Raw genomic sequence first — 17951 nt, forward strand, 5'->3', positions numbered from 1 at the left:
TAGTAGTTATATTCTTGTACATAGGAGCAGTATTATAGTAGTTATATTCTTGTACATAGGAGGCAGTATTATAGTAGTTATATTCTTGTACATAGGAGCAGTATTATAGTAGTTATATTCTTGTACATAGGAGCAGTATTATAGTAGTTATATTCTTGTACATAGGAGCAGTATTATAGTAGTTATATTCTTGTACATAGGAGCAGTATTATAGTAGTTATATTCTTGTACATAGGAGGCAGTATTATAGTAGTTATATTCTTGTACATAGGAGGCAGTATTATAGTAGTTATATTCTTGTACATAGGAGCAGTATTATAGTAGTTATATTCTTGTACATAGGAAGCAGTATTATAGTAGTTATATTCTTGTACATAGGAGCAGTATTATAGTAGTTATATTCTTGTACATAGGAGCAGTATTATAGTAGTTATATTCTTGTACATAGGAGCAGTATTATAGTAGTTATATTCTTGTACATAGGAGCAGTATTATAGTATATTCTGTTACATAGGCGGCAGTATTATAGTAGTTATATTCTTGTATATAGGAGCAGTATTATAGTAGTTATATTCTTGTACATAGGAGCAGTATTATAGTATTTATATTCTTGTACATAGGAGCAGTATTATAGTAGTTATATTCCTGTACATAGGAGCAGTATTATAGTAGTTATATTCTTGTACATAGGGCAGTATTATAGTAGTTATATTCTTGTACATAGGAGCAGTATTATAGTAGTTATATTCTTGTACATAGGAGCAGTATTATAGTAGTTTATTCTTGTACATAGGAGCAGTATTATAAGTAGTTATATTCTTGTACATAGGAGCAGTATTATAGTAGTTATATTCTTGTACATAGGAGCAGTATTATAGTAGTTATATTCTTGTACATAGGAGCAGTATTATAGTAGTTATATTCTTGTATATAGGAGGCAGTATTATAGTAGTTATATTCTTGTACATAGGAGCAGTATTATAGTAGTTATATTCTTGTACATAGGAGGCAGTATTATAGTAGTTATATTCTTGTACATAGGAGCAGTATTATAGTAGTTATATTCTTGTACATAGGAGCAGTATTATAGTAGTTATATTCTTGTACATAGGAGCAGTATTATAGTAGTTATATTCTTGTACATAGGAGCAGTATTATAGTAGTTATATTCTTGTACATGGTGCAGTATTATAGCAGTTATATTCTTGTACATGGTGCAGTATTATAGTAGTAGTATTCTTGTACATAGTAGACAGTAGCAGCATTATAAGTTTTAGTTAGATTTCATTTCATGCTTGCTCTCACATATTTTTATTTCTCATTTTAGGACATGAAACGTAAACATCTCTTGGCAATTTCTATTCTTCTTTCTGCCACAATCATCCTGACATTTAAATCTTTTGAACATTCGTTCCTAAGGGTGTCCGCACATTTATATAAACTGCCCAATGTGACCCTCATTACTCCAGTGATGAGACAGTCAATAACTCTACATGATAGAGGCCATGATTACCCCTTGAAGCTCTCCAGCTTTGAGTTGGAGTTCCCACACCTGCAGACATATCAATGCTCAGTGATTCTCAGTCCACCTGTTACCCCGTACGATGACGATGACTTACAGCTCATATTAATGGCCATCAAATCCCATCCAAGAGATGGACTAAGGCGATCAGCTGTACGACAGACCTGGGCCCAAGAACAAGAGATGAAAGGCTACAAGCTGAGACGGCTCTTTCTGGTGGGGAGAACGGAAAGTTCAGCACAAATGGAGATATTGAAGGTGGAGAGCTCCATGTACGGGGACATACTACAATGGGACATGATGGAAGGACATTACAACCTATCACTGAAGGAACGCTGCTTCCTGGAGTGGATGAACCACCAGGTCCCCGAAGTGGATTACATATTCAAGGGTGAGAATAAGAGCAATCCTGAGTGTGTGACACTATTATCACATCAGAGGAGCGGTCACTGACGTTATATCTTATAGGAGACCTGAGTGTGTGACACTATTATCTCATCAGAGGATCAGTCACTGCTCTTATAGGAATCCTGAGTGTGTGACACTATTATCTCATCAGAGGAGCAGTCACTGCTCTTATAGGAATCCTGAGTGTTTGACACTATTATCTCATCAGAGGATCAGTCACTGCTCTTATAGGAATCCTGAGTGTGTGACACTATTATCTCATCAGAGGATCAGTCACTGCTCTTAGAGGAATCCTAAGTGTGTGACACTATTATCTCATCAGAGGATCAGTCACTGCTCTTATAGGAAGCCTGAGTGTGTGACACTATTATCTCATCAGAGGAGCAGTCACTGGTCTTATATCTTATAGGAATCCTGAGTGTGTGATACTATTATCTCATCAGAGGATCAGTCACTGCTCTTATAGGAATCCTGAGTGTGTGACACTATTATCTCATCAGAGGATCAGTCACTGCTCTTATAGGAATCCTAAGTGTGTGACACTATTATCTCATCCGAGGAGCGGTCACTGATCTTATATCTTATAGGAATCCTGAGTGTGTGACACTATTATCTCATCAGAGGAGCAGTCACTGGTCTTTTAGGAATCCTGAGTGTGTGACACTATTATCTCATCCGAGGAGCGGTCACTGATCTTATATCTTATAGGAATCCTGAGTGTGTGACACTATTATCTCATCAGAGGAGCAGTCACTGATTTTTTAGGAATCCTGTGTGTGTGACACTATTATCTCATCCGAGGAGCAGTCACTGATCTTATATCTTATAGGAATCCTGAGTGTGTGACACTATTATCTCATCAGAGGAGCAGTCACTGATTTTTTAGGAATCCTGTGTGTGTGACACTATTATCTCATCCGAGGAGCGGTCACTGATCTTATATCTTATAGGAATCCTGAGTGTGCGACACTATTATCTCATTAGAGGATCAGTCACTGATTTTTTAGGAATCCTGTGTGTGTGACACTATTATCTCATCCGTGGAGCGGTCACTGATCTTTTAGGAATCCTGTGTGTGTGACACTATTATCTCATCAGAGGAGCGGTCCCTGCTCTTATAGGAATCCTGTGTGTGTGACACTATTATCTCATCAGAGGATCAGTCACTGCTCTTATAGGAATCCTGTGTGTGTGACACTATTATCTCATCAGAGGAGCGGTCCCTGATCTTATATCGTATAGGAGACCTGTGTGTGTGACACTATTATCTCATCAGAGGAGCGGTCCCTGATCTTATATCGTATAGGAGACCTGTGTGTGTGACACTAGTATCTCATCAGAGGAGCGGTCCCTGCTCTTATAGGAATCCTGTGTGTGTGACACTATTATCTCATCAGAGGAGCGGTCCCTGATCTTTTAGGAATCCTGTGTGTGTGACACTATTATCTCATCAGAGGATCAGTCACTGCTCTTATAGGAATCCTGTGTGTGTGACACTATTATCTCATCATAGGAGCGGTCCCTGATCTTTTAGGAATCCTGTGTGTGACACTATTATCTCATCAGAGGATCAGTCACTGGTTTTATAGGAATCCTGTGTGTGTGACACTATTATCTCATCAAAGGATCTGTCACTGCTCTTATAGGAATCCTGAGTGTGTGACACTATTATCTCATCCGAGGAGCAGTCACTGCTCTTATAGGAATCCTGAGTGTGTGACACTATTATCTCATCCGAGGAGCGGTCCCTGCTCTTATATCTTATAGGAGACCTGTGTGTGTGACACTATTATCTCATCAGAGGAGCGGTCCCTGATCTTATATCTTATAGGAGACCTGTGTGAGTGACACTATTATCTCATCAGAGGAGCGGTCCCTGATCTTATAGGAATTCTGTGTGTGTGACACTATTATCTCATCAGAGGAGCGGTCCCTGCTCTTATATCTTATAGGAGACCTGTGTGTGTGACACTATTATCTCATCAGAGGAGCGGTCCCTGATCTTATATCGTATAGGAGACCTGTGTGTGTGACACTAGTATCTCATCAGAGGAGCGGTCCCTGCTCTTATAGGAATCCTGTGTGTGTGACACTATTATCTCATCAGAGGAGCGGTCCCTGATCTTTTAGGAATCCTGTGTGTGTGACACTATTATCTCATCAGAGGATCAGTCACTGCTCTTATAGGAATCCTGTGTGTGTGTGACACTATTATCTCATCATAGGAGCGGTCCCTGATCTTTTAGGAATCCTGTGTGTGACACTATTATCTCATCAGAGGATCAGTCACTGGTTTTATAGGAATCCTGTGTGTGTGACACTATTATCTCATCAAAGGATCTGTCACTGCTCTTATAGGAATCCTGAGTGTGTGACACTATTATCTCATCCGAGGAGCAGTCACTGCTCTTATAGGAATCCTGAGTGTGTGACACTATTATCTCATCCGAGGAGCGGTCCCTGCTCTTATATCTTATAGGAGACCTGTGTGTGTGACACTATTATCTCATCAGAGGAGCGGTCCCTGATCTTATATCTTATAGGAGACCTGTGTGAGTGACACTATTATCTCATCAGAGGAGCGGTCCCTGATCTTATAGGAATTCTGTGTGTGTGACACTATTATCTCATCAGAGGAGCGGTCCCTGCTCTTATATCTTATAGGAGACCTGTGTGTGTGACACTATTATCTCATCAGAGGAGCGGTCCCTGATCTTATAGGAATCCTGTGTGTGTGACACTATTATCTCATCAGAGGAGCGGTCACTGGTTTTATAGGAATCCTGTGTGTGTGACACTATTTTCTCGTCAGAGGAGCGGTCCCTGATCTTATATCTTATAGGAGACCTGAGTGTGTGACACTATTATCTCATCAGAGGATCAGTCACTGGTTTTATAGGAATCCTGTGTGTGTGACACTATTATCTCGTCAGAGGAGCGGTCCCTGATCTTATATCTTATAGGAGACCTGAGTGTGTGACACTATTATCTCATCAGAGGAGCGGTCCCTGCTCTTATAGGAATCCTGTGTGTGTGACACTATTATCTCATCATAGGAGCGGTCCCGTTCTTTTAGGAATCCTGTGTGTGACACTATTATCTCATCAGAGGATCAGTCACTGGTTTTATAGGAATCCTGTGTGTGTGACACTATTATCTCGTCAGAGGAGCGGTCCCTGATCTTATATCTTATAGGAGACCTGAGTGTGTGACACTATTATCTCATCAGAGGAGCGGTCCCTGCTCTTATAGGAATCCTGTGTGTGTGACACTATTATCTCATCATAGGAGCGGTCCCGTTCTTTTAGGAATCCTGTGTGTGACACTATTATCTCATCAGAGGATCAGTCACTGGTTTTATAGGAATCCTGTGTGTGTGACACTATTATCTCGTCAGAGGAGCGGTCCCTGATCTTATATCTTATAGGAGACCTGAGTGTGTGACACTATTATCTAATCAGAGGAGCGGTCCCTGATCTTTTAGGAATCCTGTGTGTGTGACACTATTATCTCGTCAGAGGAGCGGTCCCTGATCTTATATCTTATAGGAGACCTGAGTGTGTGACACTATTATCTAATCAGAGGAGCAGTCCCTGATCTTTTAGGAATCCTGTGTGTCTGACACTATTATCCCATCCGAGGAGCGGTCCCTGATCTTTTAGGAATCCTGTGTGTCTGACACTATTATCCCATCCGAGGAGCGGTCACTGAACTTATAGGAATCCTGTGTGTCTGACACTATTATTACTATGATCCTTTATGTGTATTAATCTTATTTTTTTCTCGTCAGGTGACGACGATGTATTTGTGAATCCAGAGCTGGTCGTAGATCTTATTAATGTTTTTGGATCTCCAGATATAATCCATGGTTACCATCAGCATCGTCCACCTGTTATGCGTTCCACCAAATACAGGATCACTGAGGACCTCTATCCAGTGAAATTCTATCCTGGCTTTGTGTCTGGTGGAGGCTTCATCTTCTCAGGACCCTCAGTGCCCATTCTCTATGAATCCTCCCGTGTTATGCCAGTTTTCCCTCTGGACGATGTGTATTTTGGCTTCTTGGCTTTGGCAGCAAATTTGACGTATAGACACGACCATCGTTTCTATGTGCGGGGGCTGAAATATGACGTTTGTACGTACAAGGAAGCAATTGTTGTTCACGGAATAGGTCCGGAAAGACTGATTAATATCTGGAGTGAGGTGACCAAGCACAAGTGTGACAAGGACAAAGGTTAATGAGGATGAGGATCTGATAAAAGAGCTTTTTTAAATCTGTCATAAACTGGGGTGAGGTCAATACATCATGTTTTAAAAGAACATTTGTCTATTACTATATTAACCTGTTGCGGACACATGGCGTGCCGGTACGGCATGATGTCCTGGTACTTAAGGACACATGACGTGCCGGTACGTCATGTGTAGTTCTGATCACCGCCACCCGGCGGGCAGTGATCGGGACAAGGTGCCTGCTCAAATCATTGAGCAGACACCCGGGGACAATGCGCGGGGGTGTCAATTCAGACCTGCGGTTTGCGGCTTTTACAGGTTGCTGTGGCGGCGGTGGTTGGTGCCATCGGGTCCCCGTGCAGCTGTAAGGGGGATCCGATGGCATGGAAGGCAGCGCAATGCCTTCCTGAGGCCTGTGAGATCCAGCCCCCTGGATCTCACAGGCCGGAAGCTGTACGAGTAATACACACAGTATTACTCATACAGCCAATGCATTCCAATACAGAAGTATTGGAATGCATTTTAAAGGGGATTAGACACCCAAAAGTTGAAGTCCCAAAGTGGGAAAAAAACTAAGTGCCAAAAAGTTGAAAAAATAAAGTTTCCCCCAAAAAAATTAAGTTTCAAGTAAAAATAAACAAAAACTTAGTAAAAAAAAATTGGTAAAAAATAGGTATCGCCGCGTCCGTATCAACCGGCTCTATAAACATATCACATGAACTAACCCCTCAGATGAACACCGTAAAAAATAAAAAATAAAAACTGTGCTAAATAAACCATTTTTTGTCACCTTACATCACAAAAAGTACAACAGCAAGCGAATAAAAAGGCGTTTGCCCACCAATATAGTACCAATCTAATCGTCCCCTCATCCAGCAAAAAATGAGCCCCTACCTAAGATAATCGCCCGAAAAAAATAAAAATAAATGATGGCTCAGAATATGGAGTCACTAAAACATCATTTTTTTTGTTTTAAAAAAGCTGTTATTATGTGAAACTTAAGTAAATTTAAAAAAGTATACATATTAGGTATCGCCGCGACTTTAATAACCTGCTCTATAAAAATATCACATGACCTATCCCCTCAGGTGAACACCGTAAAAAATAAATAATTAAAACTGTGTAAAAAAAGCCATTTCACCTTACATCACAAAAGTGTAATAGCAAGCGATCAGAAAGTCATACGCACCTCAAAATGGTGCCAATCAAACCGTCATCTCATCCCGCAAAAATGATACCCTACCCAAGATAATCGCCCAAAAACTGAAAAAAAACTATGGCTCTCAGACTAAGGAGACACTAAAACATGATTTTTTTTGTTTAAAAAATGAAATCATTGTGTAAAACTTACATATAAAAAAAATTATACATATTAGGTATCGCCACGTCCGTGACAACCTGCTCTATAAACATACCACATGATCTAACCTGTCAGATGAATGTTGTCACTAGCAAAAAATTAAAACGGTGCCAAAAAAGCTATTTCTTGTTACATTGCCTCACAAAAAGTGCAATATAGAGCAACCAAAAATCATATGTACCCTAAACTGGTACCAACAAGACTGCCACCCTATCCCGTAGTTTCTAAAATGGGGTCACTTTTATGGAGTTTATACTCTAGGGGTGCATCAGGGAGGCTTCAAATGGGACATGGTGTCAAAAAACCAGTCCAGCAAAATCTGCCTTCCAAAAAACGTATGACATTCCTTTCTTTCTGTGCCCTGCCGTGTGCCCGTACAGCGGTTTACGACCACATATGGGGTGTTTCTGTAAACTACAGAATCAGGGCCATAAATATTGAGTTTTGTTTGGCTGTTAACCCTTGCTTTGTAACTGGAAAAAAATTATTAAAAGTGAAATTTTTTAATTGTATCTCTAATTTCCATTAAAGGGGTTTTCTCATCTTGCTACTTCAGTCTTAATTGCTGCCAGCTAGCTGTTCACTTCCTGGTTTTTCTGCAGATAAGGCTGGGCGGGCTTAGGCAGCTAGAGTGAAGGCCGGCCACGCCTCCTTATGACATCACACTGAGAGCTGAGTCCTGCGTGCTAGTTCATGTGAAGAGTATGACTCATCAGTCTGGCAGCCTGCAGTGTCTGTGAGGGGAATGGTCACTCAGGGAGCCATGTGAAGTGAGCTCAGTGCACAGTAACACCTGGCTGTTCTGCAGTTTTACACACAAAATCTCTGTCTGATGTTTTACAAACCCATTCTGTGCATCAAAAACTATAATTCCATATTATACATTAGCCCAAAAGCTTGACCAACCCCCACCCACCAGCACTGATGCAGATTTGTTTCCATTACAGCTGTACTCCAGTTGTGTATAAACCTTACACTATGTATCTTTATAGATGCATATACAGCTCAGCTACATGTGTCTTCTCCAGTCCCCTAACATCACTTTGGCTGAATGGCTTCCTATACAGCCCTGCTACATCTTTATTCTACTCCGCCACTAGCACTGTGACTGAAAAGCTTCATATTCAGCTCTGCTACATCTGTTTCTCTTTCACCAGCATTGATGCTGACCTTCCACATATACAGCTCTGCTACATCTGTTTCTCTTTCACCAGCATTGATGCTGACCTTCCACATATACAGCTCTGCTACATCTGTTTTTATCTTCAACCAGCACTGTGTCAGAATAGCTGCATATTCATCTCTGCTACATCTGTTTCTCTTTCACCAGCATTGATGCTGACCTGACACATATACAGCTCTGCTACATCTGTTTTCATCTTCAACCAGCACTGTCAGAACAGCTGCATATTCAGCTCTACTACATCTGTTTCTCTCTTCAACCAGCACTGTGTCAGAACAGTCGCATATTCAGCTCTACTACATCTGTTTCTCTCTTCAACCAGCACTGTGTCAGAACAGCTGCATATTAAGCTCTGCTACATCTATTTCTCCTTCACCAGCATTGATGCTGACCTTCCACATATACAACTCTGCTACATCTGTTTTATCTTCAACCAGCACTGTGTCAGAACAGCCGCATATTCAGCTCTGCTACATCTGTTTCTCTTTCACCAGCATTGATGCTGACCTGACACATATTCAGCTCTGCTACATCTGTTTCTCTTTCACCAGCCCCCAAGTGCCTCCATCTGTCCCATATAGCCGCCCATTAGCCTCATATAGCAGCCCATTAGCCTCATATAGCAGCCCATTAGCCTCATATAACCGCCCATCTGCCCCCAAAGCCCCCCCATATAGCCTCCATCTGCCACCCATATGCCTCCATCTGCCCCAAAATTGACTCCATCTGCCCCCAATCGCATATATAACAAATACTCACCCCGCTGTCTCTCCCACGCCGTCCGCACTCGTCTCTTCCTTCCACGAACTGATCGGCCGGCCGCGCATGCGCAGATCTATTTTCAACTCAGTTGAAAGGAAAATAGATCTGCGCGGCCGGCCGGAGACGTGCGGCTTCGAGAAGAATTGCGTCCGCCACTAGATCACCAGGGAATGATGTGCGCAGGCGCGGCCCATGGATGTGGCCGGCGAGCGGTGGCCGTATCCATGTGCAGCGACTATAAACAATGCTATATGATTTTTCAATTTTATTCAAAACCTATAGGATTTAGAAAAAGGATTATATTTAGGAAAAGCCTCGGGGGGGGGGGGGATGAAACATGATTACCCAGATGATAATACCCCTTTAATACTTTTTTAATATTTTTTTTTACTCAGACCAACTTGGTTCTTGAAGATCCGGTGGGTCTGATGCCTCTATAATACACTGTATAGCGCACTGCAGGGTATTTTCTATTACACTTCGCCTGGTCAGGCTCCTTTCTTCCCAGTAAGAGTCTGATCAGTATTAGGCCGAATGCACACGGCCGTGTTCCGTGGTATGCCGGGCTGAATTCCTGTTCAGAGCAGGAGCGCACGGCGTCATTGGTTGCTATGACGCATGCGCTTCATGTTGCCGCTGTACTACAGTAATACACTATACGAGTGTATTACTGTACAGCAGTGGCGGCATGAAGCGCAAAGCGACATAGCAACCAATGACGCCGTGCGCTCCTGCTCTGAACAGGAATCCAGCCCGGCATACCACGGACTGCTCTCGGCCGCGTGCATTCGGCCTTAGGGTACTTTCACACTAGCGGCAGGACAGCCTGCCGGATCCGTCCAGCCGCTATTTCGCCATGCCGCCTCTCCGTCCCCATTGACTATAATGGGGAGGGGGCGGAGCTCCGGCGCAGTGCGCTGTGAGAGGCCGCCGGATGAAAAAATTGGACCTGCAGTACTTTTCGTCCGGCGGCCTCTCGCCGCGCACTGCCCCCGTCCCCATTATAGTCAATACAGACGGAGCGGCGGTCCGGCGAAATAGCAGGCGGAACGAATCCGTCCTGCCGCAAGTGTGAAACTACCCTTTATGCCATGGCAAGCCGGATGCCTGTGAAGGCGTCCGGTGTCCATGGTAACCATCGGGGCAGACACAGCAGCGCCCAGGAGGCAGCTCCATCCCTGGAAGGGGTTTACAGCTGACATCAGCTGCCAGCATGAAACTGAAAGGGGGGAGGGACAGTTATCCACAGCAGGGGGGAGGGGGGGAGTGTCACGACTATGGACATGGTCGTGACTCTTAGAGCCGCATGCAGTTGCCAGCGGCCAGGTTGGTTGTTCACCACAGGTGAGGGCTGTTAGTTGGTAGCCTCACATGCGGTTGCCGCTGGCAACGTGGTGTTGTTGGCAGTGTAGCAGCCTGAGCTTGTTGCTAGGCGGCTCACTGTCAATGCATGCGGTTGCCTCGGGCAACGTGTGTTTATATGTGTGCACATTCCCTGTTTGGTGTGCACAGGGTTTGAGTTGTATGCACTTCCCCTTTAAGTTGATGTCTTCCCTTCCCTGGTGTTGGAAGGGTTAACTTCCTTCCTAAGGTGTGTCTGGTAGGTGTGGTGGGTGTGACCTCAGGCCTCCTTATATGTTGGTGTGGTGGAGCCTGAAGGTCAGTTTGATTTTTGTTGTCAGCTTGGTGTGGAGCTCTGCTCCTGGGCTGCTTGTGATTACGTCTGTGTGAGTCATCCTTATTTATTATTCTGTTTCCTTTGCTGTGTCTGTTGTCCCCTCCGGTGTGTTTCTGTCATTCCTCCCCCCACCTGGTGTATGTAGTTATGGTGTGGGTTTTGTTTGGAGGTTTGATTGTGGTGTGTGACGGCTCCAGAAGGGGCGTGCTTTCCCGGAGGAGTTAAGCAAAGGCAAGACTGTGGGTTTCCCAGCCTGGAGCCTCTGTCCATCTCCGCTGCGGCAGGTAAGTGTTGATAGCATTGTAATGTTGCTGTGGGACTTACCTGCCGTAATGCTTCACCCATAGTCTTGCACCCTGTCTGCTACTGGGCCTCTGGAGACGCCTTTCATCAGTTTCGTGGATGCACAGGTAGTCTCTGTCCTGTCATTAGGCCTAGGGCGTAGCAGGGATAGCAGGGTCCTAGGTTGGTGAGCATGAGCCCCCTTACCTTCTGAGGCGGCTCATGCGCTAGGAGTCTAGGGAGAGCTCAGGGTAACATTAGGAGGTGACCTGCTCCCTGTTCCTTGCTATCTGGCGTTGCAGCCTCAGCTATTGCATGGTGGGGGGTATTCCCCACTCCCCACCGTGACAGGGAGGGACAGTTATCCACAGCAGGGGGGAGGGACAGTTATCCACAGCAGGGGGGGTAGGGACAGTTATCCACAGCAGGGAGGAGGGAGGGAGGGACAGTTATCCCCTGCAGAGGGGGGGGGGTAGGGACAGTTATCCACAGCAGGGGGGGGAGGGACAGTTATCCACAGCAGGGGGGAGGGGGGAGGGACAGTTATCCACAGCAGGGGGGGTAGGGACAGTTATCCACAGCAGGGGGGAGGGGGAGGGACAGTTATCCACAGCAGGGGGGGACAGTTATCCACAGCAGGGGGGAAGGGGGGGAGGGACAGTTATCCACAGCAGGGGGGGTAGGGACAGTTATCCACAGCAGGGGGGAGGGGGGGAGGGACAGTTATCCACAGCAGGGGGGGGAACAGTTATCCACAGCAGGGGGGACAGTTATCCACAGCAGGGGGGGGTAGGGACAGTTATCCACAGCAGGGGGGGAGTAGGGACAGTTATCCACTGCAGGGGGAGGGGGGGACAGTTAATCACAGCGGGGAGGGGGGGGGGTAGGGACAGTTATCCACAGCAGGGGGGTAGGGACAGTTATCCACAGCAGGGGGAGGGGGGGATGGACAGTTATCCAAAGCAGGGGGGGTAGGGACAGTTATCTACAGCAGGGGGGAGGGGGGAGGGACAGTTATCCACAGCAGGGGGGAGGGGTGGAAGGGACAGTTATCCACAGCAGGGGGAGGGACAGTTATCCACAGCAGGGGGGAGGGGGGGAGGGACAGTTATCCACAGCAGGGGGGAGGGGGGGCAGTTATCCACAGCAGGGGGGGGTCGGGGGGTCGGGACAGTTATCCACAGCAGGGGGGAGGGGGGGAGGTCAGGACAGTTATCCACAGCAGAGGGGAGGGGGGAGGTCGGGACAGTTATCCACAGCAGGGGGGAGGTCGGGACAGTTATCCACAGCAGGGGGGAGGGGGGATGTCGGAACAGTTATCCACAGCAGGGGAAGGGGGGGAGGGACAGTTATCCACAGCAGGGGGGAGGGGGGAGGTCGGGACAGTTCTCCACAGCAGGGGGAGAGGGGAGGTCGGGACAGTTATCCACAGCAGGGGAAGGGGGGGAGGGACAGTTATCCACAGCAGGAGGAGGGGGGAGGTCGGGACAGTTATCCACAGCAGGGGGGAGGGACAGTTATCCACAGCAGGGGGGAGGGGGGGAGGGACAGTTATCCACAGCAGGGGGGAGAGGGGAGGGACAGTTATCCACAGCAGGGGGGAGGGGGGAGGTCGGGACAGTTATCCACAGCAGAGGGGGAGGGGGACAGTTATCCACAGCAGGGGGAGGGGGGGCAGTTATCCACAGCAGGGGGGAGGGGGGGAGGAACAGTTATCCACAGCAGGGGGAGGGGTGAGAGACAGTTATCGACAGCAGGGGGGAGGGGGGGCGGTCGGGACAGTTATCCACAGCAGGGGAAGGGGGGGAGGGACAGTTATCCACAGCAGGGGGAGGGGGGAGGTCGGGACAGTTATCCACAGCAGGGGGGAGGGACAGTTATCCACAGCAGGGGGGAGGGGGGGGGACAGTTATCCACAGCAGGGGGAGGGGGGAGGTCGGGACAGTTATCCACAGCAGAGGGGGAGGGGGGACAGTTATCCACAGCAGGGGGAGGGGGGGAGGTCGGGACAGTTATCCACAGCAGGGAAGAGGGTCAGTTATCCACAGCAGGGGGGAGGGGGGGAGGGACAGTTATCCACAGCAGGGGGGAGGGGGGAGGTCGGGACAGTTATCCACAGCAGAGGGGGAGGGGGGACAGTTATCCACAGCAGGGGGGAGGGGGGGCAGTTATCCACAGCAGGGGGGGAGGGACAGTTATCCACAGCAGGGGTAGGGGTGAGGGACAGTTATCCACAGCAGGGGGGAGGGGGGGGAGGGACAGTTATCCACAGCAGGGGGGAGGGGGGAGGGGGGAGGGACAGTTATTCACAGCAGGGGAGGGGGGGGTCGGGACAGTTATCCACAGCAGGGGGGGGGGGTCGGTGTAACGGATCACCTGGCACCCCGACCGGGTACCTCCGTCGATAGATGCTCCTAGTGCTTTCCGAGGACTCCAAGCACTCCACTTGACACCGTACGCACTGCAGACCCCACGAACCGCCGTAGCTTGGTTGGGGTCTCACCGTCCTCCACCCATGCTGGACCTACGACAAGGCTCCAGGCTCCAGTGGGTGAACCTCTCCTACAGCCAGAGAGCAGGAACAGCTCTTACAAGAGCTAGTAGTTATGCCAGGGGAGTATAGCAAATCTTCAGCGTATAGCAATCCCCTAGTTTGATCAGTTATCCAAACACCAGTCTCAACATGATGAAGGATAAAACAGGAACACTTTATTGAGGGCTACCCGCCCGTATTTATGCAGGTCCCCATCTGGTGGACACGCCCCCAGGGGACCAGAATGGAGACTGCGACACACCGAACAGATACAACACATCCCCACAATGCATTATGGTTTCCTCCTCTCTGCCCCAGAGACAACCGAGGGATAATCCAATTATCTCTCAGGACAAAGGGGAGATCGCCAATACACATGTGGGGACAACAGGACAGAAATCACCATTTAAACACACAATGTCACACCCTCCCAGCAACCACAGACATTTAACATATTCCCAGATAGCTCAAGTCTGAGTGCATATCATTAGGTGAATGGCACTCAGACCACACAAATACAATTAAACTAGCCATCTGGGTGCCCTCACATAACAAAATACAATTCCAAAGACAGATTTAAGCTGTGCGGCCGGCCTGTCTTCTTTAAAGTTAGTATGGGCCATAATCCTGAGGCAGGAGGCTGGCAAACAGCCCCCTCCAAAACACCGTGGCGAGGTTGGTTTCGTCACAGTCGGGACAGTTATCCACAGCAGGGAGGGGGGGTAGGGACAGTTATCCACAGCAGGGGAGGGGGTAGGGACAGTTATCCACAGCAGGGGGGAGGGAATGAGGTCCGGACAGTTATCCACAGCAGGGGGGGGGGCAGTTATCCACAGCAGGGGGGCAGTTATCCACAGCAGGGGGGGGTAGTTATCCACAGCAGGGGGGGGCAGTTATCCACAGCAGGGGGGGCAGTTATCCACAGCAGGGGGGGCAGTTATCCACAGCAGGGGGGGCAGTTATCCACAGCAGGGGGGGCAGTTATCCACAGCAGAGGGGGCAGTTATCCACAGCAGGGCAGCTCTCCTTACCATTCACTGATCCAGGCTGCTCTGAGGAACGCTGACAGTCCTCCTCCCTCCGGCACAGTAACACAGAGCAGCGCAGCCCGTTCTCACCATTCACTGACCCTGGCTGCAGTGCTGAATGATGGCAGCAGCTCCCCTCCTCCTTTTCCACCATCTGAAAGGGGGGGTCGGCACAGTTACACACAGCAGCGCAGCCCCGTTCTCCTCACCATTTACTGATCGGGGCTGCGCTGCTGAAGGCTGACAGTTCCCTCCTCCTCCACCATTCTCTCTTTGCATGCGGCATTGGGCGGCGTGCGTGCTCATGTGATGACTGAGCGGCAGGCAAGAAGAAAGAAGAGGAGCTTATGCGCAAGCGCGGCCCAGGGACTCGCTCCAGAGTTAAGCAAAGGCAAGACTGTGGGTTTCCCAGCCTGGAGCCTCTGTCCATCTCGGCTGCGGCAGGTAAGTGTTGATAGCATTGTTATGTTGCTGTGGGACTTACCTGCCGTACTGCTTCACCTATAGTCTTGCACCCTGTCTGCTACTGGGCCTCTGGAGACGCCTTTCATCCGTTTCGTGGATGCACAGGTAGTCTCTGTCCTGTCATTAGGCCTAGGGCATAGCAGGGATAGCAGGGTCCTAGGTTGGTGAGCATGAGCCCCCTTACCTTCTGAGGCGACTCATGCACTAGGAGTCTAGGGAGAGTTCAGGGTTACGTTAGGAGGTGACCTTCTCCCTGTTCCTTGCTATCTGGCGTTGCAGCCTCAGCTATTGCACGGTGGGGGGTATTCCCCACTCCCCACCGTGACAGGGAGGGACAGTTATCCACAGCAGGGGGGAGGGACAGTTATCCACAGCAGGGGGGGAAGGGACAGTTATCCACAGCAGGGGGGGGGGAGGGACAGTTATCCACAGCAGGGGGGAGGGACAGTTACCCACAGCAGGGGGGGGAGGGACAGTTATCCACAGCAGGGGGGGGCAGTTATCCACAGCAGGGGGGGTAGGGACAGTTATCCACAGCAGGGGGGAGGGGGGGAGGGACAGTTATCCACAGCAGGGGGGAACAGTTATCCACAGCAGGGGGGAGGGGGGGACAGTTATCCACAGCAGGGGGGTAGGGACAGTTATCCACAGCAGGGGGGGAGTAGGGACAGTTATCCACAGCAGGGGAAGGGGGGGAGGGACAGTTATCCACAGCAGGGGGGAGGGGGGAGGTTAGGACAGTTCTCCACAGCAGGGGGGAGGGGGGAGGTCGGGACAGTTATCCACAGCAGGGGAAGGGGGGGAGGGACAGTTATCCACAGCAGGGGGAAAGGGGGGAGGTCGGGACAGTTATCCACAGCAGGGGGGAGGGACAGTTATCCACAGCAGGGGGGAGGGGGGGGAGGGACAGTTATCCACAGCAGGGGGGAGGGGGGAGGTCGGGACAGTTATCCACAGCAGAGGGGGAGGGGGGACAGTTATCCACAGCAGGGGGGAGGGGGGGGGACAGTTATCCACAGCAGGGGGGAGGGACAGTTATCTACAGCAGGGGGAGGGGTGAGGGACAGTTATCCACAGCAGGGGGGAGGGGGGGAGGGACAGTTATCCACAGCAGGGGGAGGGGGGAGGGATAGTTATCCACAGCAGGGGGGTAGGGGGGGTAGGGACAGTTATCCACAGCAGGGGGGTAGGGGGGGTAGGGACAGTTATCCACAGCAGGGGAGGGGGGGGTCGGGACAGTTATCCACAGCAGGGGGGGGGGGTAGGGACAGTTATCCACAGCAGGGAGGGGGGGGTAGGGACAGTTATCCACAGCAGGGGAGGGGGTAGGGACAGTTATCCACAGCAGGGGGGGGCAGTTATCCACAGCAGGGGGGGCAGTTATCCACAGCAGGGGGGGCAGTTATCCACAGCATGGGGGGGTAGTTATCCACAGCAGGGGGGACAGTTATCCACAGCAGGGGGGGCAGTTATCCACAGCAGGGGGGGGCAGTTATCCACAGCAGAGGGGGCAGTTATCCACAGCAGGGCAGCTCTCCTTACCATCCACTGATCCAGGCTGCTCTGCTGAACGCTGACAGTCCTCCTCCCTCCGGCACAGTAACACAGAGCAGCGCAGCCCGTTCTCACCATTCACTGACCCTGGCTGCACTGCTGAATGATGGCAGCAGCTCCCATCCTCCTTTTCCACCATCTGAAAGGGGGGGTCGGCACAGTTACACACAGCAGCGCAGCCCCGTTCTCCTCACCATTCACTGATCGGGGCTGCGCTGCTGAATGCTGACAGTCCTCCTCCCTCCGGCACAGTAACACAGAGCAGCGCAGCCCGTTCTCACCATTCACTGACCTTGGCTGCGGTGCTGAACGATGGCAGCAGCTCCCCTCCTCCTTTTCCACCATCTGAAAGGGGGGGTCGGCACAGTTACACACAGCAGCGCAGCCCCGTTCTCCTCACCATTCACTGATCGGGGCTGCGCTGCTGAAGGATGACAGCTCCCCTCCTCCTCCACCATTCTCTCTTTGCATGCGGCATTGGGCGGCGTGTGTGCTCATGTGATGACTGAGCGGCAGGCAAGAAGAAAGAAGAGGAGCTTATGCACAAGCGCGGCCCAGGGACTCGCTCCAGAGTTAAGCAAAGGCAAGACTGTGGGTTTCCCAGCCTGGAGCCTCTGTCCATCTCGGCTGCGGCAGGTAAGTGTTGATAGCATTGTTATGTTGCTGTGGGACTTACCTGCCGTACTGCTTCACCTATAGTCTTGCACCCTGTCTGCTACTGGGCCTCTGGAGACGTCTTTCATCCATTTCGTGGATGCACAGGTAGTCTCTGTCCTGTCATTAGGCCTAGGGCGTAGCAGGGATAGCAGGGTCCTAGGTTGGTGAGCATGAGCCCCCTTACCTTCTGAGGCGACTCATGCGCTAGGAGTCTAGGGAGAGTTCAGGGTTACGTTAGGAGGTGACCTTCTCCCTGTTCCTTGCTATCTGGCGTTGCAGCCTCAGCTAT

General features: G+C 49.5%; 1 protein-coding gene across 1 annotated transcript; it reads left to right on the forward strand.

Moving 5' to 3' along the window:
- The first annotated feature begins 1331 nt into the window (after positions 1-1331).
- On the forward strand, positions 1332-6225 carry LOC122929320 (N-acetyllactosaminide beta-1,3-N-acetylglucosaminyltransferase 2-like). Its single transcript, XM_044282840.1, has 2 exons — positions 1332-1913; positions 5721-6225. The coding sequence occupies exons 1-2, from the start codon at positions 1472-1474 to the stop codon at positions 6167-6169; spliced, it is 891 nt and encodes a 296-aa protein (XP_044138775.1). The 5' UTR covers positions 1332-1471; the 3' UTR covers positions 6170-6225.
- Positions 6226-17951: the final 11726 nt, after the last annotated feature.

The sequence above is a fragment of the Bufo gargarizans genome, chromosome 2 (genome assembly GCF_014858855.1).
Source record: "Bufo gargarizans isolate SCDJY-AF-19 chromosome 2, ASM1485885v1, whole genome shotgun sequence".
Lineage (NCBI taxonomy): Eukaryota > Metazoa > Chordata > Amphibia > Anura > Bufonidae > Bufo > Bufo gargarizans.

Bases quoted from the DNA above. Each gene is read 5' to 3' on its own strand.
- LOC122929320 (XM_044282840.1), top strand. From the start codon at position 1,472: ATGAGACAGTCAATAACTCTACATGATAGAGGCCATGATTACCCCTTG. The intron at 1,914-5,720 runs GTGAGAATAAGA...TTTTCTCGTCAG, and splicing joins AGTGGATTACATATTCAAGG to GTGACGACGATGTATTTGTG.